The 24,733-nt window shown below is 36.8% G+C and overlaps 1 protein-coding gene across 1 annotated transcript in view; it reads left to right on the forward strand.

Annotated features, from left to right (window-relative positions):
• LOC135202577 (cholecystokinin receptor type A-like) overlaps positions 1 to 24,733 on the forward strand; it is a 534,495-nt gene that overhangs the window by 324,737 nt on the left and 185,025 nt on the right. The window contains 1 exon segment of the mRNA XM_064232080.1: positions 4,181 to 4,305. Within this exon segment, the coding sequence (XP_064088150.1) occupies positions 4,181 to 4,305 (125 nt within the window).

Consider the following 24,733-nt stretch of genomic DNA (forward strand, 5'->3'; position numbering starts at 1 on the left):
TAACATATTAAGCCTATCTATATGTTTATTCGTGGTTAAAAACCATATATGCAAGGCAGTTTTTCAATGAGAACAAATATTTATTATGGCAAAATAATGTGTGTCTAGTATTCATGATTATGCATCATGTATGCAATCCGTTTTTAAAATAAGAACAAAATAATCTTCTACTTTCAGACGAAACAAAATCAAATAATATTGGACTATATGTATGTTTTTTCATTCTTACTTCTCACGGAATTTCGTTTTGAAATGAAATTAGCTTTGAAATAAAATTAGACTAACCAACACACTAATGAAACACAGGAAGACAGTAATAAGCTAAGGATTTTCATTCATTGTAACACGTCATCAGAAAGTAAATTTTTAAACGAAAACAAATCAGTATTAACACTTTTAATGAAATAGAAAAAATATTAGGCCTATAGGTGTCAACTTTGAAACAAAAACAAGCGATTACGAACTTAATTATTCTAACATAGAATTCTTCCTTATTCATAAAATATTCCATAAACATTAAGAAAGTCCTTGGGGCCAAATTTAATCTCTGAACAAATTCACATGGGAGTATTTAATTCATCTTTATCAAGCACTCTTTCACTGGATGTCTTGCTTGACGTTTATGAGTTTTCTTTTTTTTCAATGATGTCAGCAAGTCAGTTACAGCCAGAGCATCGTGTGTTGACGCCATGGCTGTTACGGAGGGCTGAGAAAACGGCCTGTATCGTTAGTGGCTAAGATTTGCATGCACAGTCCGACTGCACAGTTATAACTGTGCAGGCATGAACTGAACGTTAGTGGCGGGCTTAACTAAATGGAATGGGAAATTATCCATTTTCCCAGCTGAGAGAGAGAGTATAGTATACGCTTAAGGTTAAGGAAGTCAAGTAATATCTCAAGAGGTGAGATAGTTTCTTTTAAAACCGATCAAATCTTTCCTACTATTGATGAACGCTTAGGCCTACAGTCAAGATAAACCTAGGAAAGGGATCCTATGACGTCCGGGAGCTTAATATTGTGGAAGTCTTAGGATCCCATCTTGAGATGTTCCTCATTTCCGATATTAATTCAGGATACTCGGCCAGATATGGAAACGTGAGTACTTGATTGGGAGCAGACAGGGGATGAGGACATTAGGCTTGCAACCTCACATCGACATCAAGTCGGTTAAATTTAGAAGACGAAAGATGAAAGCAACAGTGAGGATAAGACAGTACATTGAAAAGGAGGAGGTGGACAAGTATATGGTGCTATGGATGGTGGAAGAATGAGAGCAAGTGAAGCATATAGGAATAACTGTACTGGATGATGGTCGGATGAGAGAAGAGATCAGTTACATGATAGGCATACACTAGACGTGGATAAGAAAAAGAATGATTACACAAGCCAAATTGGAATGCATGACTGGCCTATTCAACAAACTTTCATGTATTAAATGAAGTGTGGATATTGGACTCAAATTGATGAAATAAATTTAAGTTTGAGATTAACTGTTTATGCAGTATACGAGTATGTAGAGCAAGAAGGATTAAAATGGGTAAAAACTGTGTAACTTAGTAGAAGTGGTGGCAACAAGGTTCGCGAAAGTGAAAACGTCAGAGCTATGCTTTGGGATGGTTTCGTCACTTTTGGCAGACGAAAGATAGTAGAGTGCTATAAGAAACGCATAATGTGTACGTGTTTGGCGCGTTTACAGTGGTGCAACTTTTCGTGCGCACAGGAGGCATGCGCCTATTTCATGGAGAGGCAAGCAGAGGCATGCCTCTGCGCAAGGGGAGGCATGCCTCAAATCTGTGCGCACAGGCCAATGTGCACACTGGCACGTAGGCGCAAGTTTCTCCCCATTCCAGATGGGGAGACTCGTCTGCTGCTGCTGCCGTTCAACAGTCGCCAGTCGCACGCCAGCCACCATTTAATACGTGTTTACTCTATTGCCAGTATGGCGGATTGGTCAAACGAAAAAAAGTATTAACTTCATTGAGGATTATCGCTCCTTTACTTGTCTGTGGAATGCTAACTCCGACAATTATAAAGACAGGGTCAAACAGAGTGATGCCCTGCAGTTCCTAATAGCTAAATATGATTTAGGGACGTCAAAGGCAGTCCTAGATTAAATAAAATGCTTTCGGTCGTACTTCCAACGAGTACACAAGGACTACATGACCAAGAGGAAGAGCGGTTCTGGTGCTGAAGATGTTCCACAGCCGTCCTGGAGCCATATGTGTGAAGTTCTTGAAAAGCGCATTGCTTGCCGTTAACCTCTTCTTCTACCTACACTCACACATACCCTCCGACGTGCAAAATATTCATTGATGCAGTACTCACGCCTTTTCCTTCGATTTCGCCTTTGTCTCAAAATAACACCAGCTGCGGCAGCAGCAACGGCTTGGTCGAGAGCAGACATATTGACGACTGCTCCACTCTCAGTGTGAACATAAACAGGCATGCGCACAGAGGCATGCAGCTATGGCATGTGTGAACGAGCGTATTGTATGCAGATAGGCATGCGTAGCCACACGGCAACTAGGCGGAAGGCACACCGGTGTAAATGCCCCTTTAGGATGATGGAGAGGAAGAATGCTGGATACATGCGTACATGGACTGAAAGAGGTATTGGAATGTGAGACCCTTAGTTCATCTAGAAAGTTAATACCACATCTTTCTTCACGCAGTGTTCAACCTGAATTTATTATTTAGAGCAGGAGTTCTTAACAGGGGGTATCCATACCCCATGAGGGTAAGAGAACCTAAAGTATGCATTAAACTAAGTATATAAAGTTATATTGTCAAATAGGATTTAAGAGGACTTAAGCAAAGGGGGTATGGAACCATATTGGGCAATTCATTGGGGCTCTGGGGTCATCAAAAGGTTAAGAACCTGCAGTGACTGCTGTCTTTCTTTCTCGTCTGGGTATACCCCTTTATTAGGAGACCAACTTATGGTCGTAAATACATGCATTCATACACTACATATATATGTACACACACACACACACACACATATATATATATATAATATATATATATATATATATATATATATATATATATATATATATATATATATATAGCTCTCTTCTTAGTGTGCCCTTAGCCTCTAGAGTGGTAGGTTAGCCTCCAATGTTAAGTATGTGTGTGTTTAAGTATGTTGGCTGGTTTTAAACATTTTGTTTCTTGTTGTCAGATTTTTAAAATTTTGTATTCTGTTCTTATCAGTTTTCTTCTATTGTTTGTTACCATTTTCAAGTAAAGTCTTGTATATAACTGTCTTCATTAATTTATATGTATATTGAATTTTATTGTCGTAGATCTCCCTGATGATGTGATTACGAATCATGAAACGTTAGAATAAATGGTTACTGTTCATCTGCTTCTGTATTCCTGCCCTTGATGTGATGTACTCTTTGTCACCTTTGCTCTCTAGGTGTGTGTGTGTGTATATATATATATATATATATATATATATATATATATATATATATAAATCATATTTTACTTATATATACATATATATAATACAAACATACATACATACATACAGAAACACACACAAATATATATATATATATATATATATATATATATATATATATATATATATATATATATATAAATCATATATATATATATATATATATCATATGATATTATATATACATATATATAATACAAACATACATACATACATACACAAACACACAAACTATATATATATATATATATATATATATATATATATAAATCATATTTTACTTATATATACATATATATACACAAATACTTACATACATACACAAACACACACAAATATATATATATATATATATATATATATATATATATATATATATATTATATATATATATGTGCTTGTGTAAAGAATGCAAGGAAGATGTCTTCAGCATAAGTAACAAAAACTAATTATGATTAGCCAACAATGGCAAATTCACAATTTTAAGAAAAAATGACCATTAAAATAGACCACAAATTTCCAGTTTTCAGAGCAAATGCCCAATAAAAAATGACCACAATGTGGAATCACAATAAATAACAGCACCATCATCATCACTATAACACCTGCACAAACTAATTTATCCCTCTGTCTGTGTGTCTGTCTTCTCATTTTTTTTTATAAAAAAAATAACAGTAATAACCAATTTTCCTCTCTCACTTTCGACAGAGTTCAGGAATATGTCGAAGATCGACAACAGCTCCTGCCACCATCAGTTCCTTGATTTGTCCGACTTCGAATATCCATATCGGAAAGAAACCTGGATAGATATAACATGGAGAGAAATATTGAAGGTAAGTGCTAAGCCTTAGGGCCTAAGACATATGTGTGTGTGTCTCTGTGATTGTGCGAGTGTAAAATATAACTCCCCGTAATAAATTAGCGATCATATATGCCATGAGCCTGTAAATAGCATTTTAAATGGCGAACAGAAATCTTCAACATACAATCTTGTACACAGCAAATAGTGATTGTGTGTGTGCGTGAACGTAGGTATTTTGAAACAAAAAAATCAGCTTTATCGTCGTGTGTATACCTAACAGAATGGGTCCCTATCTCTAAAGATATAAACTTAAAAAATTATAACGTAAATAGGTTAAAAATTATCATACCTGTTTGTTCCCGGTCCGCACTAAATTCTCTCTCTCTCTCTCTCTCTCTCTCTCTCTTCTCTCTCTTTCTTTTCTCTCTCCTCTCTCTTCCTCTCGCTCTCTCTCTCTCTCTCTCTCTCTCTCTCTCTCTCTCTGACTTCTAACCAAGTAATGCTGTCACACAGCTTGCCAGCAGTCTTTGTTTTATCCCCTTTTTCTTACTTGCATTCGTCTCCAGCCGTATTCCAAATATAATGAAGCCGATGTTGAGATAAAAATAATTAACATGTAACTGATATTCTGTGTGTGAAATAAAATAATGGTGTTAATATGTTTATTCTGACGTTTTAAAATCTATTGTAACCATAACCTAAGTTTAACCAAACTTTAACCTATAATAAGAGAATCACTGTAATATTAAGGGCCATAAAATCATAATCTACGCGGTAGAATCATCTCAAGCCACAAGAACAACAGCGACAAAGATGGCGACCGTAACGGAACCTCCGACTCTCCTTCATTGAAATTTAAGTTTAGTGGTGGGAAAAAACATAACAGAATAGTGAATGAATTAATTATTGGTTCCGTCAATCATTGTGCTCGTGTGTGCAAGTAACTTCGTTGCCTACGCGGGATCGTATGGTGTCTGTTTGTCTCTCCCAAACCAACAACCATCAAGATAAATGTCGGAGGAGAAACGTAGTAGTTTCCATTAGCTATCTAGTCTCTTTTAGGAAAACCTTCTTCTAACTTAAAAGTCAAGATGATTCAGGACAAAGGTTGGGAACTATAACTTCTAATGGGGCCGACGTAACAAACTAGCTGGTTCACTTAAGGTAGATTCTTGGATGAGCCCTATGCTTATGAGACGTTTGTTTGGCAGCAGCTGATTGGCTGGTACCGGGAGGTGGGCGGCTCCCAGCCAATCAGCGGCCGCCAAACAATCGTCTCGCAGGCAAAGGTTAAGTGAACCAGCTATAAACACATATACTATACTACACAAGTGAAAAATATAAAAGGTATTATATACGAATAACTATTTACTTGCGATGAGAGCAGAGAGCAAGAAAAGAAAAGAACACCAACGGGAAAAATAAAACAAATTTACCCAGGTATGAGCAACAGGCGACAACACAAACAAGTAAACAATGCTTCGGCGCAATCGAGTCTTTTGTACAGAGTATGTAACTCTCAGCCAGGGCCAATGAAATTCTCAACCGCAGCCCAATGAAACTTTTACCATTAAATAAAATAAAAACTACTTAGGCTAGAGGGCTGCAATTTGGCATGTTTGATGACTGTAGGGTGGATGATCAATATAACAATATGCAGCCCTCTAGCCTCAAAATTTTTTTAAATTCTGAGGGCGGACGGACAGACAAAAATCAATGGTCTTCTTCTACAGGAAACTAAAAGCATTCTTATGGGATTTCAGCTAGGCAGCCATTATTGGATTTGCTCATGTAGCGATATATTAAAAAAACACTGGGCTTACAAGTAAAGGAAACGCAATATATTGTGCCTATAAGTTCAGAAATCTATAACTGGATTTTCCCTATGTAATAAAGTATACATATTTTTCTAATGTGAATCCATAAAAAATATAATAAAAATACACTACAGATATATGTATAGACGCATACACACATATGTGCGTATATATATATATATATATATATATATATATATATATATATATATACATACATACATACTATACACACACAAATACACACATATATACTCACTCTCATGTCTGCAACTGGAAGTCAAAATAGATATTTTTCACGCCCAAATAAGCTACTTAGCAAATAGGATTAAATCCAACGTAAGAATATTAACTCCGCCACATTTCTAATACCTGTGACCCGAAGGTCGACTGAAATACTATTTTCCCGTTGCCCCAAAAATGAATCTATTGTTACCAGACGGAAAGAGAGAGAGAGGAGAGAGAGAGAGAGAGAGAGAGAGAGAAGGAGAGGAGGTGAGAGAGAGAGAGAGAGAGAGAAATGGTAAAAAGACATCGTGGGAACTCTAAATATGAAAGAATAGAAATGACAAAATAATACGGAATAAAACTGAAGTGGAAGAGGTAAATAGAGAAGAATACAGGATAAAATATTATATAGAGGAGTGAGAAAAAGATCAAGACATGATGTCTAGTAAAGAACGGTTGTTGAAAACCTAGCAAACAACAGGTCATTATTTCCGTTTGGGTTCGGAGCAAGTTATATTAATTCAAGATTTAGCCAAACGGGTTACCCCTTCTATTTGCTGACCACTCGTGATTGAGGAGAGGCAGAACAAACAAACACCCATATTACACCACTGGCACCGAGTGTGTCTTCTCCATTTTTTTTTTTTTTTTTTTTTTTTAACAAACTTTACTTGTCAGCTTTCTCCTACATCTCCCCAACTCTTGATTTCTTTTAGTTTCGCTTCGTCTTCTTGTCTTGGTAAGTTAATTCGTGATTGCTAATAAATAGCACTGGGTGGTATTATTATCACACCTTTTCCTTTTAGTGCAAAGATCTGGATGATAATTACGAGAACAGCGGGAAATTTAAGAAAAGAGAAGAATAGAACAAAACATAACACCCAATATCAGTAGTCTCATAGTTTCGTCAAGAAATGCCATATTTATTTCTTCCAATTAGACATGAATTTGTACAAATTCAATGATAATGTATATACGTAGTACATATACGAATATACACACACACACACTATATATATATATATATATATATATACACACACACACACACATGAAGAGACTAAATAAATCAAGAAATATCTGCTGCATACAACTTGTGAAAGACGCAAGCTTTGCAAAATGCAAGGGGGAAGAAATAACTTGCACACAACGGAAGTTATGCTGAATAGCACAAACAAGCCCGGAGAAGCCAAACCCACAACATTAGGGAGAACTCGAAGGAAAGTGAAGAGAAGGTTCCATCAATGGCAGCCAAGAGAGTCGAAATTCTATACAAAACGATAAAGATCTCATTAAACTACTTGAATAAAACGCTTCATCAAGACCAGAAGCAACAGTGTCAGTTTTCAAAAGGAGGAAAGAATCGTTAACTTTCAGAAGTCTCAAGAAGAGACGCTCGTTTATAATATCGCTGGTTTATGTAATAGGAGGTTTAAGGACCCCATTAACTGAACGACTGAATGAACCATTATCTGAACAACTGTCTGTATCTTTCGTAAAGCTATTGCGTATAGGCTTCTCTGAATGCAAAGTGGGCGGTGTTTCGTGATCTGAACGATCTCGGCGGGAATCTGTCACGACCAGTTGCTGACTATCGACTCAAGTCTATCATACACAGGTCGTTCAATGTAGTATGTGTTTCTCTGCCGATATAATACTATCGCTTACGTCTCTTCTAGAGATGGCGTCATGTCTTCAGACATAATCTTTGTTCAGACTGAAATCGGTGAGGAGATCGTTCATATTGTCTGAATAGTGTGTGTGTGTGTGTGTGCGTGTGTGTGTGTGTCGATAACGACAATCGTTCAGGGAACCGTTCATACAATCTCGTTCAGTGTATGGGGCCCATTAATGCAGGCAATAACAAGCCTGGTGGAGAGCTGCATTTGCCCTAACAAACTGAGAAACGATGAGTAGGGTTCCAATAATACTTTTTGTTGGGTCGCAGACCTACACACTGAAGAATATTATTTTCAAGGGCGACTCTGGATTGTTAAGCATGTTAAAAGTATATCTTATTTTAACCAGACCACTGAGTTGATTAATAGCTCTCCAAGGGTTGGCCCGAAGGATTGGATTTTTATTTACGTGGCTAGGAACCAGTTGGTTAATCAACAACGAGACCTGTGGCTTATTGTGGGATCCGAACCAACTCATATCGAGAAATTAATTTCTAATCACAAGAAATACAGTCCTCTGATTCCGCGTTGGCGGCAGCTGGGAGCGAACTCTGGCTACCAGATTGGTAGGTTAAGCATGCAAATGTGCGCGATGTGTACAAACCACAGAAATAAGATAGTCCCCAATGTTCTTCTCTTACCTAGACAAAATATTTCAGATCTGCAAGGCTCGTGGGGAGAGATAGGGAGTTATAGTGGGATAGTAATGACTCCCAATTCACCTCCAATCATGAGTTAATGATAACTTTAATAACTTCAATAATAAACTAGGTTTTTCGTTTAGCAACGAGAAAAGGAAGTTTATACCTACTCACAAAGTTCTAAAAATAGCAAATTTATCGTTCCAACATGATAGTAGAAGGCAAGTACTTGCTGCAACAGCATGGTAATCTTGGTGAAATGGCAACCATCTATTATGCGCATTTTATCTTTAAAATCCTTTAGCCAACTAATTTCCTCCAAACTCATTACACAGAAATGGCAGCCATTCGTTTCACTTCCAATTTTACAGGCATTACTCTGTCCTTCCGGCTTAGGTGGATTAGTCAGTGCGTGACCTGATCTCAGATGAGACCCGGTTTACTGGCAAATGAGGTACTGGAGCGTGATATTGATGAAGAATGGTGAGATATATATATATATATATATATATATTATATATATATATATATATATATATATATATATATATATATTTCGCGGAAGGAGACCTTCTCGTAGGCAGGTTTTGTTAAAAATGATTGCTGCTTCAGCACTATTAATTTTCTAGAGAATCTTCTCTGTTTTTCTGATGACGGCCTCTTCGTTGTTGCTTAGACTGGTGAGCAACGCACCAAAGGGCATGGTAAAATTTGGTTGAGTCATTTGGGTTTATTATTGCTTATACAATTCTCTCTCTCTCTCTCTCTCTCTCTCCAACGTGACGTTCCGTCATGATCCACGGGACATTATCCAGCGATGACTGCTGAGGGACTGATATAAGGGAAGGACTCGCCACTGGAATTCAGTCTCTCAGCAGTCATCGCTGGATAATGTCCCGTGTATCAGGACGAAACGTCGCGTTGGAGAGAGAGAGAGAGAGAGAGAGAGAGAGAGAGAGAGAGAGAGAGAGAGAGAGAGAGAGAGAGAGAGAGAGAGAGAGAGAGAATTGTATAAGCAATAATAAACCAAAATGAATCAACCGAATTTTACCATGCCCTTTGGTAGTTGCTTGCCAGTCTAAGCAACAACGAGAAAAGCCCGTCATCAAAAAAATAGAAGACTCTCTACTATATTAATAGTGCTGAAGAAGCAGCAACAATTCTTAACAAAACCATATATATATATATATATATATATATATATATATATATATATATATATATATAAGTATAATATTTTTGTAGAAACAAATCATTCTAGTATTCGTACTCTGATGAAGAACCCACCATTTACAACTTCCTGAAACTGACCGTTGTTCATCTTCAATTTTCTTCCCAAACAACCTTCTAAATTCAATACTATCGAAATATGACTACTTGTCAACCTTCAGGCACTTCATCAAAGCGATTTCATGTCCGTTCACTATACGGTTTTCTAGAACCAGGGTAGTAAAAATCGGCAATTTTCCTAAAATATTTAGAGCAATTGTAAGCATTGCCAGGTACGTTGGGGACCATCTAGTTCCCATTTCTTGTCAGTCTTAAAATCGGCAGGTCTTGTGCAACAAAGAAATGTGCTCTATCTTGCACTACTATCTCAGGAATTCAGGCTGTTGCATGACGCAGCCTACAAGATGTATGACATATGGGGGTAGGCCTAAGGAAAATAAATAATTGTAGATCATATCCCATGCAAATATTTTCGTGCACAGGCCGGTCAGAAGAGCAGGTTAGGACCTCAACTAGCGCAAACTCATAAAGGACAAGAAAGGAAAAGTAGGCCTGTGCCCAAAAGAAGTAACGCACATGCCTCTAAAAAAAAGGGGTTCTTGATAGGGGGTATCCATACCCATCTGGGTATGAGAACCACATGTGGGGGTATGGGACCTGATCTGTTGATATTTGTATATAACAGATTTTAATGCGTCAATGCATACATGGGTACATTTTGTAAATAAATAACTGCACAAAATTATAAATGCTTTTGATTTTCTTATATGTTGTCTTCCTAGCTATTCATGCCTAAAGTATAAGTATTAAACTAAGTATGTTAAGTTATACTATCAGCAAATAGGACTTAAGCGGACTTAAGCAAAGGGGGTATGGAACCACAATGGGGTAATTCAATGAAAGTCTGGAGTCATCAAAAGGCTAAAAATACCCTCTGCCCTAGAGTGTTAGGATAAGACCTATATGAATTAATTATTATAGATTTCTTGGGCAGCGCACTTGCGAATTTTCATCTGCCTTTTATTGCTTTCTTTTCGACGAAAGGCTTCCCCTGGAAGAGACAAAGTCCATGCTAAACATCGTATCAAGATATGATGATCTTCGACCATTCTAAAAAAAATAAATAAATAAATAAAATAAACAAAAAGACCTGAATTCCTAATTTCCAAAACAACCTGTTAATCTTATCTTACTTGTGATTCAATGGCAATAGGGATTCGTGACTCTTAAAAAAATTTACTTAAAAAAAAAAAAATAGCCATTACTTCGGGGATGCCTGACCCTCGCAGAAAAATAACATATTCCATATTACCCTTGACAACAAATACATCATGACAAACAGAGCATACTTTTCTTCACTGTAGACTACATCAACATTCTAACTCCCGCGACCAATTTAAACTCCTTTTCGCCTGGAAAACACAATTGAATAAAACCTTCCAAGGCGCATTTTCTTCAAAACATTACTGGTTTCTTGTGTCACAGCTGCCGGTCCGTTTTCTAACTTATTTGTATATATATGATACAAAGCCCTTTTCGAAAGGATCTTACTTAACATTCGGCATCGGTCCTATCTCGAGCTTGCCTTTGTTCGACTTCATTTCCATTTCTGATTTACGCAGTTGCTTAGATGGCACATAATGGCATTCACGACGGAAACTCGTTCTGCGGAACGGCCACCTGCAGGCCCATTTGCAAGGTATAACTGTTTCCGTTTTACGAATGGTCGTTTTCCCATTTTTACGTGAAATTAAGCAATAACAACTGCTAGACTTGATGTGGAATGGCACTTCCAACAGCCTCGCATTGACTACAAAAGTCTTTTAAAATTTCACGAGTCGTATTAAAAGCCTGAATACTTACTCGCAAGAGCGCTACTACTTAACACTAAACAAGTGAATATGTCTCTGAGGGCCTCATACCCAGAAAGGGATATTGAAACGGCAGTAGGTTTGAAACTTCTTTCGTTGTCGTTATTCCCCTTTCGAAAAAAAAAATGGAAGAGAATTCAATGACAAGTCTAGTTGTGTTGAAAACACTAAATGTGACTAATATTCTCTTTTTAACAACTCCGTCCCCTCAAAGCAAAGGAGCAAAGCTTTAAAAAGACAACAGTCAGGAGTAATTCTGTACTGATTTTATTGTTTTGTTTGTTTGTGTGTTTGTATGGTGTTTTTACGTTGCATGGAACCAGTGGTTATTCAGCAACGGGACCAACGGTTTTACGTAACTACCGAACCACGTCGAGAGTGAACTTCTATCACCAGAAATACACATCTCTCACTCCTCAGTGGAACGCACGAGAATCGAACTCGTGGCCACCGAGGTGGTACGCCAACACCATACCGACCACGCCACTGAGGCGCTTTATACTGATTTTATGGTTGAAAAGATTATTCGCATACAACAGAATTATCAAAATCGACAACAGTGTCTAAATAACTTATATACAACGAACGACACTCTTTGGCAAGGAAGTCATTCACATGAGAAAAGGACAAATATAATTGAAGAAAGGTTCATTGTGGATCGTCTCATTTTGCATGTCGGCAAAAATGGCTGATGGATGGCAAGGTTGTTTATATTTCGGCAGCAAAATCGCAGTAACGCTACTTGCGCGTCTTTGCCTCACTGGGACCTTTGAGGTCATTCAGCGCTGAAACGGAAACTGAGAATGGAGGGGTTTGAAAGGTGTTACAGGAGGAAAACCTCACAGTTGCACATTGCAACAATTGTTAGGAGAGGGTGGATAGCAAGATGGAAGAGAGAGGACATGAATACAGGTACACTAAAAAAAATGAAAGAGGGGTTGCAGCTAGGGGCCGAAGGGACGCTGCAAAGAACCTTAAGTAATGCCTACAGTGCACCGCATGAAACTACTGGGGGCCCATCCCACACCCCAGGCCCCTCCTGCCAGGGTAAGGGAGCATATTGCTGAAGTATAACACTATTTGGTTTTAATGATCAAAAGCGAACAACATCTCCTCGAATTACTTGGTTCGGTGTCTCGTTCTTTCCCACTTCTACCAACAACGTAATTTTCAAGTTGTTACCTTATCCCAGTTTCCTATAACCAATATTTTTCCAGAATGCGAGTCTGTCACTGCCTTCTGGATGAACCATTTTCTCTCTCTCTCTCTCTCTCTCTCTCTGTTACCTTCAGACACTGGCTTCTCTCTTTCTCTCTCTCTGGCTTCCTGTTCACGTCAAGCCTGGCTCTTCTCTCTCTCTCTCTCTCTCTCTCTCTCTCTCTCTCTGTTCTCACCCTCACACGCTAGATTCTCTCTTTCTCTTCCAGTTCACATCAAGCCCGACTCTCTCTCTCTCTCTCTCTCTCTCTCTCTCTCTCTCTCTCTCTTGTTCCCACCAGACATTGGCTTCTCTCTCTTCTCTCCTCTTTGTCTTCCTGTTCATTTCAGTCTCTCTCTCTCTCTCTATCTCTCTCTCTCTCTCGCTCTCTCTCTCTCTCTCTCTCTCTCTCTCGTTCCCACCAGACATTATTCTGCGTCCCTGGAAAAACCTCGACACCTGGCGAAAGACCCTTTGACGATTCCATAAAGAAGAACAAAGTCTCTGGAACGAAGGTCGAAGCTCTTGTTGCTTGGTGCTGGCAAGTAAAACTTCGTTTGGAATTTGACAGAACAAGTGAAGGAAGACTCGTGGAATTCCAAAGTGTCGACATGCGACATATTGGGCAATTAAGTATAAAATATCAAGTTATTCTTTTTCTTCTTCTTCCCAGCTTTATCCCTATTCGGGGTCGCCGTTTTTAATGAGTCTCTTCCATCTACCTCTGTCCTGTGTCATTTCCTGCCGCACTTCCTTCTCCCTCATATCATCTCTAATGCAATCTCTCCTCCACCTGGGCTTAGGTCTTCCTCTCTCTCCTTCGTATTCCATCCACCTCCAAGTCCATCAATTCTCTTGCCATGTATTGCTCTTTCTTCTCATCCGGTGGCCATACCATCTTAACCTTCCCTCTTGGATGATCATAAAAAGTTTGGCAAGCATTGTGAAACAGTAAATGAAACTTCATTATACATTTAATAGATTAATAGTCAGAAAATGCACTCAAAAGTTTGCGTTAAAAATACATGTGCAAACGTATAAGTCAAGATTATAAATGAATGAAGGGCAGAGAATGAATGGGAGGGCGCCCAGTTGCCTAATCCAAATGGTATTACGATAATTTACGATCGAAATGCTTAAAATTTACATCGTTCACTGTTATTCGCCACCGACCTCCTTTGGAAGAACAAAAACGTTCATCATCCTTCGGGTTCTTCAAAAGGGCATAAAATACCGTCAGATTCTCTCTCTCTCTCTCTCTCTCTCTCTCTCTCTCTCTCTGTTTTTATTGGAACATCCTCCCGATTCAAATGGGATTTTCCATCACTGAGACTGAAAGACACACACGAACGTGACAGCTACTTCAATCTTAATAAAGGAAGGCCTATCCCACCCTTAAGTGGAGTGACATTCTTACCATACGGAAATTCCCGCCTTTCAAAGACCGGAAAGGGGCTTTAAGGCTAGAAAAAATAAGCATTCTCTCTTTTTTCTTGTCTTTTTTTATTTTTCTTCTTTTCAAACTAAAGACTGAACTGACAAACGACAAACATAAGAGGACTCTTGAATAATGCGGAAACTACAAACTTAAGTAGCTTACTAGCTTGCGTTCACACGCAAATATTCGCACAAACACACACACACACACACACCACACACATATATATATATATATATATATATATATATATATATATATATATATATATATATATATTATACATATATATGTATGAAATATATATATATAATATATATATAAATATATATATATATATAATATATATATATATATATATATATAGAGAGAGAGAGAGAGAGAGAGAGAGAGAGAGAGAGAGAGAGAACAGTGCTATGAGGAGAGCGGATTCTTAAATATTAGTGTACTGGTTGGGACGCAATATAATCCAATTTCGTCAAAGAAAGTTTCGGGAAGTGGAGGAACATGAGCCTAGGGACGCAGATAATACCTCGATTAGTTTATTTTGAGAAGGAACGTGTACGACGTGATGATTTTATCGAGTGATGTTGCTCTGGTGAAGATGATAACAAATATAATGATATGCCTGTCAGTTTTCCATCAAGAAATAACACAGGTGTAGCGTCTGGCATATTGTTTGATGACTTGGATGGACCTCCGGTTTCACACGTGAGTCTGTGTTGATTATCTCTATTATATTCAGTCAGAAAGGATAATTCGAATTAAATTTCATTCGAATTATCCTTACTGAGTGAATATAGTAGGAATAATCAACACACAATCACGTGTGAAACAGAAATATATTTCTGAATCTCTCTCTCTCTCTCTCTCTCTCTCTCTCTCTCTCTCTCTCTCACACACACACACACACACACACACTTCGAGCTAGTTGGTTCTCTATTATTACCATGAAAAGACTCAATGCTGTTCTCCGTGCTTCGTCTGATACAATTTCACGATACTTTAATTGCTTGCCTCTATTTTCTATAACCCGATTTCATCAATCATCTAGGCTACATAGGCTACATAGGATACATAGGATACATGAAGCTCTTCAAAACATGGTACAAATATTGATTCGGTTACGTTATCATTGTAGCCATAATAATCATGCAAATATGTGTAAATATTGGTAGGTTTTATGTATTTCACTAAACTTAAATCAGTTATCCTTTGTGTTGGAAAGCTGAAAAAGATATGCTTGAATCATTTCCAGCTCCATGGTAAATTTTATAGGTTGTATTTTTATTCATTTTTTATCTGCCGCAAAAACAAGTATGGAAATTTGATTTTTTTCATTATAAATGCATAATATGTCGAAACCAGTTTTAATATATATCTATATATGGGTGTGTGCGCGCGCGTCTACGTGTATCTGTATGTATGTATGCTTGTTTGTATATGTATGTATGTATGATATATATATATATATATATATATATATATATATATATTATATATATATATATATATATATATATATATATATATATATATAATATATATATATATATATATATATATATATATATATATATATATACGTAGATATACTGTGCGTGTGGTTGTGTTTTTGCACTAAATCAAAATCACGATAAAGAGTACACAGAAAGTGCAAACATGAAACATTAACCCAATCACATTACGACATTCTAAAAAAATTATAAAAATTTTAAAAAAGCGTAAAAAATGTTCGAAATCAGCCAACAGTTCTACCGGAAATGCCAACAAAAGGGTCCAACATGAAAGTTTGAAGATAATGGCGTTAGTCTATCTTCAAAACGAGACCAAAAGATGAGGAGAATGGAATCCTTACGTAAGAGCGTCCTTCAGCCATTACAAAGAGTTCAGTGAACGAAGTCTGATTTCTGGCTGGGAACGAATCGTTTCATTCATGTAAAAGATTCTGTCTGTCTTTTCAGCAATTTCATGAAAGAGATACGATGCATTATATTTGCTCGAAAAATCTGACGCAATTATCTCAGTATGATGCGGATCAAAAGCACTTTTATCGAGTTAATTACCTAGTAAATCTTGGCTCTACACTCGTGCGTTAATTATGCCAAAAGGTGATTTGTCAAGATACACATTATGTGACTTTAATTTCTGCTGATTTTGATCAAAAGTTGGACAGAGAAATCTCATCGACGTAACCCAAGGTTAATAACAAAGTATAATAATACTGGTATCAGTATTATTATATTTTGTAATACTGATACCTGTGTTATTAAATACCAATAGGAGTATTACAGATGTCAACACCTGTTATAAGGTTAACCATAGCCTCTTGCTTCCAGTGTTTTTGCTTACTTGGGGAGTAAGCTTACAAACTATATTGTTGTGGGGGGGGGGGGGGGGGGGGGGTGGGGGGGGGGTAGAAAAGTTCTATGGAAGAGCCTAAAAAGGTCTGAAACAGGTGATTCGCGTTCAGTTAAAGATACAGGAATTTTATGATAGGATATTAGGATATGAGTGATATACTTATGAGAATAAAAATGTGAAAAATAAATAATTTGCATGTTAAGCAGTACAAAAATAATGATTTCTAATAAAATATAGAATATTCATTTTAATTTTCGTTGATGAAACAAGGCTCTATTTGACTGCAGATTTTAGCACGTTTCAATTTATTTGGTGTACTGAATTTAGGCTGTTTTTGTTCGATTATTTTGTGTTTCCACTTATGACTGAGAGTATATAAACGTGTTTAATTTGTGTCCTTTTTATTTGATACGTGTTGCTAATGTAAGTAGCACAAAGTATGAGTCTCTATTACGAAGTCCACTTCACATTAAGTTAGGAATACAATATTTACAACTTAAACGTGAGGGGAAAATCTTACACGCGACCCGCATAAGCTGGAGGTCGAATGATGCCTTGTTATATTTATATCTGTACAATCACTCTCGTATTAACACAAAAGCCTAAGTAAAAAAAATTTCAGATCATTATTTAAAACAACTCAGATCTGACATTTCGTAAATACCTTATTTTTCCGTTCTCTCTCTCTCTCTCTCTCTCTCTCTCTCTCTCTCTCTCTCTCTCTCTCTCTCTCTCTCAAAATGAATTTAACCCCACGACATAAAAACTAAAATGTGCTTTGGCGTGCTGTTATTATTGTGTTTTAATGGACTTGATGAATAAAAAGGTTTGAAATCTTGCAATTACCCAGACAACCCATTGATACTCTGAAAAGAATTTCACTATAAGGGTGGGCACTTCGCTTTCATGAAATTTTTAAAATGAAACATACGAGTATTACATAGAAAATAATGAAGAAACGGAACCGAGAAATAAAAATACCATGAGTTGAATAGATCATCAAACTTTATATTAAAAATACAAACATTTTCAGCTATACGTGTGGCGATCGACAACACCATACCTGTACCCTTGACGAGTCTAGGAACGTTAAAATCTCTGCTTAATAAATGCGTTAAACGGGGTCAGAAAGACTGTTTGTCAATACTGACCTTGAGGAAAGGTCGGAGGTTAGTTTGCTGTTGGATTTATAAAAACAATAATAAATAAATAAATACACAAAAAATAAAAAAACTAAGAAAAATGGTACTGGTGATTTAAGCTTTCCAAAGCTGGAGATTTTTTTTTTTTTTTTTTTTTTTTTTTTCCGAGAATGAGAACTATTCATCGTAAGATATTCCGTACTAATCACCATCCTCACGAACATTAGACCGATAAAAATATTACGATAATATAACAACAGCGGTTGGCCGTCAATCACTACCAACGGCTGCGTGCTTAATTAAAAAATCCCAGTAATACCCAGATGTTATGGCATTCGAAAAACGGTTTAAAAATTGGCTTGAGTTTTATTATCCCCTTCAGATTGAGATTTAAAAGTTACAATAAGTAGATGACTTATTATTAAGATGAATATAATTTTTCAAATTAAGATTACATGGTGCTGGAGTATCATCAGATACTCTCTTCTCTCTCTCTCTCTCTCTCTCTCTCTCTCTCTCTCTCTCTCTCTCTCTCTCTCTCTCTCTCTCTGAAAGGCTTCCAGAGAGGCTTTTTATCAAACACTATTATCTCCAAAATACTGCAGATTGTATAAAAGGTTACTGTAGAAGCGTCTGCATTATAAGGGATTAAAGCAACTGGATGTACTTGGCAAAATTAATCTGAAAACGGATTTTTAATTCGAATTGCATTTTTGCACGGAATAATTCGTCGCCTTTTTATAAAAGATTAGCTACATCTGCAAATCAGTCGAAAACAAATGTATAAAAGGAAAAAAGAAAAAATGAGTTTAAGAACAACTTATTACAAGGATGGCGGGAATAGTTATTGATAAGTCGGAAATTGAGTCGGAATCAACTTATACTTTGAGGACATTGTTAGGGTTCAAAAAGTAGGTCGTCCCTTTCAGTCAGAATTAGGTAATGAGGCCATTGGGTTCAGGCTACCAATTACTAACATTTAGACGTTCTACAAATCCGTATATGAGAGAGAGAGAGAGAGAGAGAGAGAGAGAGAGAGAGAGAGAAGGTGGCGATTGCACTTGGAAGGACAATGTAATGCGTTATGTTTGAATGAAAAAGAATAGAAGAGGAAAAAGGGCGAGGACTGGAAGCGACAGAATACTGGAAGACGACTAGGAAGATTGTTAAAAGTGCCTGGAAAATAAAAGGCAGAGAAAGGCTATTAAAATGGGCAGACCCGCCAACACTCTTTTATCTCACGATATTATATGATGCTGCATCTCAGACTATTATCACTTGATGATGTGGAATATTACACTTTTTTTTATAACGAGCTGATCCTCATCTTGATATATTTTTATATTTAACTTCTTTTACACCTACACACTTCCATAACTCAGAGGAAAGCTTATATCTTCCTATGTACATGGTTGAAACACATTTCCTTTCACTTTATTTGTGATTTTCTATGTATTGACACATCGAAGCTCGGTATACTTCTGCTTAAGCTATAGGGGAGAGTTAATCGATAAACACACACACACACACACACACACACACACACACATATATATATATATATATATATATATATGATATATATATATTATATATATATATATATATATATATATATATATATAAATATAATATATATATATATAATATTTGTATATTCTAATGATATATAATATTTTATATAATATTATAATATTATATAATATATATATAATATATAATATATATATATATTATTCTTAGATATATATATCTAGATATCTATTATTAAGATATAATAGATATAGTTATATATATTATATATATGTATATATAATATTAGTATATATATACCATATATATATAAATAATATTATATATATAATATATAATATAATAAGTATATATATAGACAATATATATATATACATATTATAATCTGTTTACGTTTATTAACCTCTCTTTCACAACCCAATCAACATACCTAGTCAGAGCTTCTGAATCTACTTATCTGGTTTAGGAGAACGTGAGAGGATGTCTGTGCAAGGTAATCCAGGTGAAAGCGCAAATGCTATACCAATAACAAGATTTAATCATGGCCCTAATATGCTCAAGAATCGATTACGAATAAGGAATTGCGGAAGGCTGCATCGACGCTAATGAAGACAAGGTCAAGTATGCTTGAAAATCGTAATAGGTACAAAATGAAGGTTAGAGACGCCTCTCTAATTCAGCCTCAAAGGCAAAGTTTAATTCCATGATGAAGGGCTTTAATGAAAAAGCCAAATTGTATCACTCTTTTGCGCGGATTTTTCCTAGACAGTGTCCACCCCACCCCCCACAAGGGTTTTAACCCGATATATATCCACCTATGCGGCGTGTTCAGTACAAGACCGTTGGGGGTGACCGTAGAAACATCAACAAAAGACTATAAATATTATAAAGATATTGACCCTCAGAAATATTAGTCCTACATAACGAACCCCGAAAACCCCTGGGGTAGGAAAGATCGCTCTACATGAACGAACAGAACACTTTCATGAACGACTTCCTCTAAAACAAAAGACAAAAATGTTACACTAGATTTACGTCATGGGTTATCGCCCTCAATTCAGTCGACGCATAAAAATATACAATATGTAGGGCAGCATTGCAATAATTATTTTAATTACAGTCCTGAATACAGGATTACGTTCTCATTAACCGAAGCTTAAAAAACTAAAACCCTTTGTCATGGACTAAAACATATCAAAAGGTTATAACCTCTTGCGAAGGATATAAGCTGCCAGTTCATTCCATCCCGAAATATTAATTCTAGGATTCTAATTTAAAGCAAAGAACGGAGTAAGACTTAGGCCAACAGCAGACTCCATTCCCAAAGTCTACCCAAAGGAAGCCATTCCAGTGAATAGACAACCTCTCCAGCACCAGGCCACGCCCAGAATATTTCTCGCCATCTCGCCGGGAATTAGGGAATTTCTGACGGGAAGTCGGAAATTCCTAAGAAGGAACCGAATATAATAATAGTCCTACCTTGCGCCTTCTCATGCCGACGAGTGTGAAGGTCGATCGGAAAAGATGAAATAGGATCAGAGCGATTTAATGAAGGATAAGTTCAACTGAATGTAATTAAGTCTGAAGTATGGGTGAAGGGGGGGAGGCATAATGAGGAGGGGAGGGGAGGGGAGATAACAATCTATGGGATCCAATTAATTTCTCGCTTGCGTTGCTTTTGAAGCTTCGGTGTTTCAAGAGACAGGTAAAAAAAGAAGAGAAAAAAGCGCTAAGTGAATTATGTAGTATCACAAAAAAATGAGAGAGAGAGAGAGAGAGAGAGAGAGAGAGAGAGAGAGAGAGAGAGGCGGGGTTTGGGATTCTAGCGTGATTTCTTGTCAATAACATAATTACCGTATAAAGAAAAAAACATTTAGGATGCATTAACGACATTAATACACTAATGACAATAAAATATTCTACTCTGGCTCGTACTTCTGATAAATTATAAGCATAATAAACCTTTAGGAATATTAATAAGGATAATCATATCGTTAGTCATAATAATCACCGTTTGCCGGTGTATTAGACGCTACGACGCACTAGACGCACCTCTGTTATTTACATGGATATTATACAAAGATATTTTGTCGAAGGAACTTTTTGATGAACAAAAAAAAAAATGTTGGCGGTAAACCAAAAAGACCTGTTCAGCTGCCCCATTCCCATGTGTTTTTGGCATATGCTATGATATATGGCCAGAAATTATTGTTGCCCCAATGCTCTCTCTCTCTCTCTCTCTCTCTCTCTCTCTCTCTCTCTCTCAGTAAACGTGTCCTCTGCATATAATAATCAAACTTTATTCTTATGAACTCATGAAAATAAAATACTTGGATTATTGCTTATCATGATATCTATTTTGTTCTAAAGGGTCCACAATAATAAAAAGTGTTAAGAGTCCGTATATAATTTTTAAAACTTTACAAAAAGCTATCGAACCCTTTCCTGGGTTCATCTTCAGTCCAAATGAACAATAAGTTACAACAAGTGCTAAGGTCAATTTAAAAACAAGAGCCGCTGAAGATCGTTGACACCGGTCGTTACCTCGTTTTGTAAAGTTTTAAAAATTTTACACGGACTCAACACTTTTTATTATTGTGGACCCTTTAGAACATTACTTATACTCTCGCAATAGAGAGCTTTTCCCTACTAATATGATATTTATTACCATTATTGTATTTTAAATTTTTGCTTATTTCTCGTCCACTCACTCAATTAAACACACGTGCTTTGCTACGGCTGCAAAAGAAGTAGGGTCATTTTTTCATATAACCGTTGAAAGCAAAACCACGTCTTATATGCTGGCAAATACTACGGTATATATAAAATCTGAAATCACAAACTCAGACGTTGCATGGCACAACTTTCGTCTCGAGCAAATTATTGTTTGTATGGTGTTTATTATTACGTTGCATGGAACCAGTGGTTATTCAGCAACGGGACCAACGGCTTTACGTGACTTCCGAACCACGTCGAGAGTGAACTTCCATCACCAGAAATACACATTTCTCACTCCTCAATGGAATGGGTGAGAATCGAACTCGCGGCCACCGAGGTGGGACGCCAACACCATACCAACCACGCCACTGAGGCGCGTTGAGCAAGTTATTGGGCAGAATTGTAAGCCTCGCCTCATAATTTGGATACCAGAACTGTCGCCCAGACCAGATAAATAATAATAAAAAAAAAAAAGTGGAGAAAAATGCCGCAAAAGTCACTGGAAAAACATGGGGTTTTTTTTCTTTTTTCTTTTTTTTTGAGAAATTAAAACCAATGATGCATCAAGACATGTCAAATGTAATTTGGATAATAAATATGATACAAGTCGCTGATGGAATGAAGAGTTTAGGCCAAAGGCCAAGCACTGGAACCTATAAGGTCATTCAGCGCTGGGAAGCAAACTGTGAATAGGTAGGTTTCAAATGTGCAATAGAAGGAAAACCTCGCAGTTGCACTTTAAAATATTCGTTAGGAGAGGGTGGATAGCAAGATGGAAGAAAGACAATATGAAAGGAGATACAGTAAAAGGAATGAAAGGGGTTGCAGCTCGGGCCCGAAGGGACGCTGCAAAGAACCATCAGTAATCCCTACAGTGCACCCCGTGAGGTCACTTACTGCACTAACCCGCCCTACGGGATAGAAGTCGCTATAGTGCATCAGATAAGTAGAAAAATAGTTCAGCTTGTGATACAAGCATGAAATCTGGCACAAGCCTCATTTTAATGACCTCTTTTGAAAAATCTGGGTGTCCACGCAGGATTCCAATATGGCAGCCACTTTTCAAGATGGCCGCTAGTTGGTTCGATATCTGACACTTTCAATAGTCATTGTTGAAATAAAGACACCAATCATTATGCAGATCATTTATTCCTGCACAGTAGAATTAATTGAAGATATCACCATAGCTCCTACTACTAACTTTACCATTGTTTGTTTGTTTGTATGGTGTTTTTACGTTGTATGGAACCATTAGTTATTCAGCAACGGGACCAACGGCTTTACGAGACTCCCGAACCACGTCGAGAGTGAACTTCTATCACCAGAAATACACCTCTCACACTCCTCAATGGAATGCCAGAGAATCGAACTCGCGGACACCGAGGTGGCACACCAACACCATACCGACCACGCCACCGAGGCGCTTATATTTACCATTGTGATAAAGATGGCCTACAAAAATGGCCGCCAAGAAACATTTTGCTAGATAACAGCAACTAAGGAAGACAGAGACATGAAATGTTCATCTATGCCTACATTTAATTTTACATCTTGGTGACAGTGGCATTTCCCAGTCGGGCTGATATCATCACCAGCGACATGCAGGGTTGGCAATGATTTAAATCAAGTTGATTTAATCAAGTGATCAAATCATTGATTTTTTTCATTAAAAAAATGAAGAATTTTTTTTTTAGTTTGAAAGCAAACAATTTGAAAAATATGGTTTGGAGAGTAATAAAACTTAACCATAACTGTTCTGCATCTATTTATTTTGATATAAAAAAAATTGCAAGTACATACATTAGGCCAGAACTGGAAACCTAAAAGATGAATCAGTAGTAATTCTGTCAAGAAATACATTTTGAGAAATAAAAAGGATTGAAGAAACATCTAAAAAATAAAAAAAATAAAAAATCTATCGAATAAAAAACAAATAAATAAAAAAATCAAATAAAAAATCAATAAACCACAGATTTTTTTATTTATTTATTTATCTTTTTTTTATCTAAAAACTCACAAACCCTGGCACACTATCATGAGAAATGCTCCTGCCATGATCATAAAGCATTTCTACCAAGTTTCTCTTCCTGGTTTTGTCATAGATAGCCACGCCCATGAACACTGGAAAAGGAGTTTCCCTACCACTTGAGTGGCCTAATGTATGTACTTACAATTTTTGTTATATCAAAATAAATAGATGCAGACAGTTATGCTTGAGTTTTTATTAATCACCAAACCATATTTTTCAAATTGTTTGCTTTCAAATAAAAGAATAAAAAAAAAATTCTTCATTTTTTTAATGAAGAATTTTGGTTTGAGAAGCAGGTTGACTGCAGGAGCTGAGCAATAGTTAGGTCTGACTTTGCTATGCAAAACCTTAGCTGCGACTTTATGTTTGCTCAGTGTTCGAGCAGACTTTGAGGTACGCCATCATTGATGCATCCTTCACCAAAGGTGTCGTCAAACCTGGACTGATGATCAATAATATGCTTCCTCAGTATCTTTGCTGCTTTGGCAATCACAAGTGTATCTGGGTAGGCAGATGCCTGAGATAGGGCAAGGCAAGTAGAACACTTCTTCCTTTCTGGTGTGTTTCTAAT

Source organism: Macrobrachium nipponense, chromosome 30, assembly GCF_015104395.2.
Source record: "Macrobrachium nipponense isolate FS-2020 chromosome 30, ASM1510439v2, whole genome shotgun sequence".
Lineage (NCBI taxonomy): Eukaryota > Metazoa > Arthropoda > Malacostraca > Decapoda > Palaemonidae > Macrobrachium > Macrobrachium nipponense.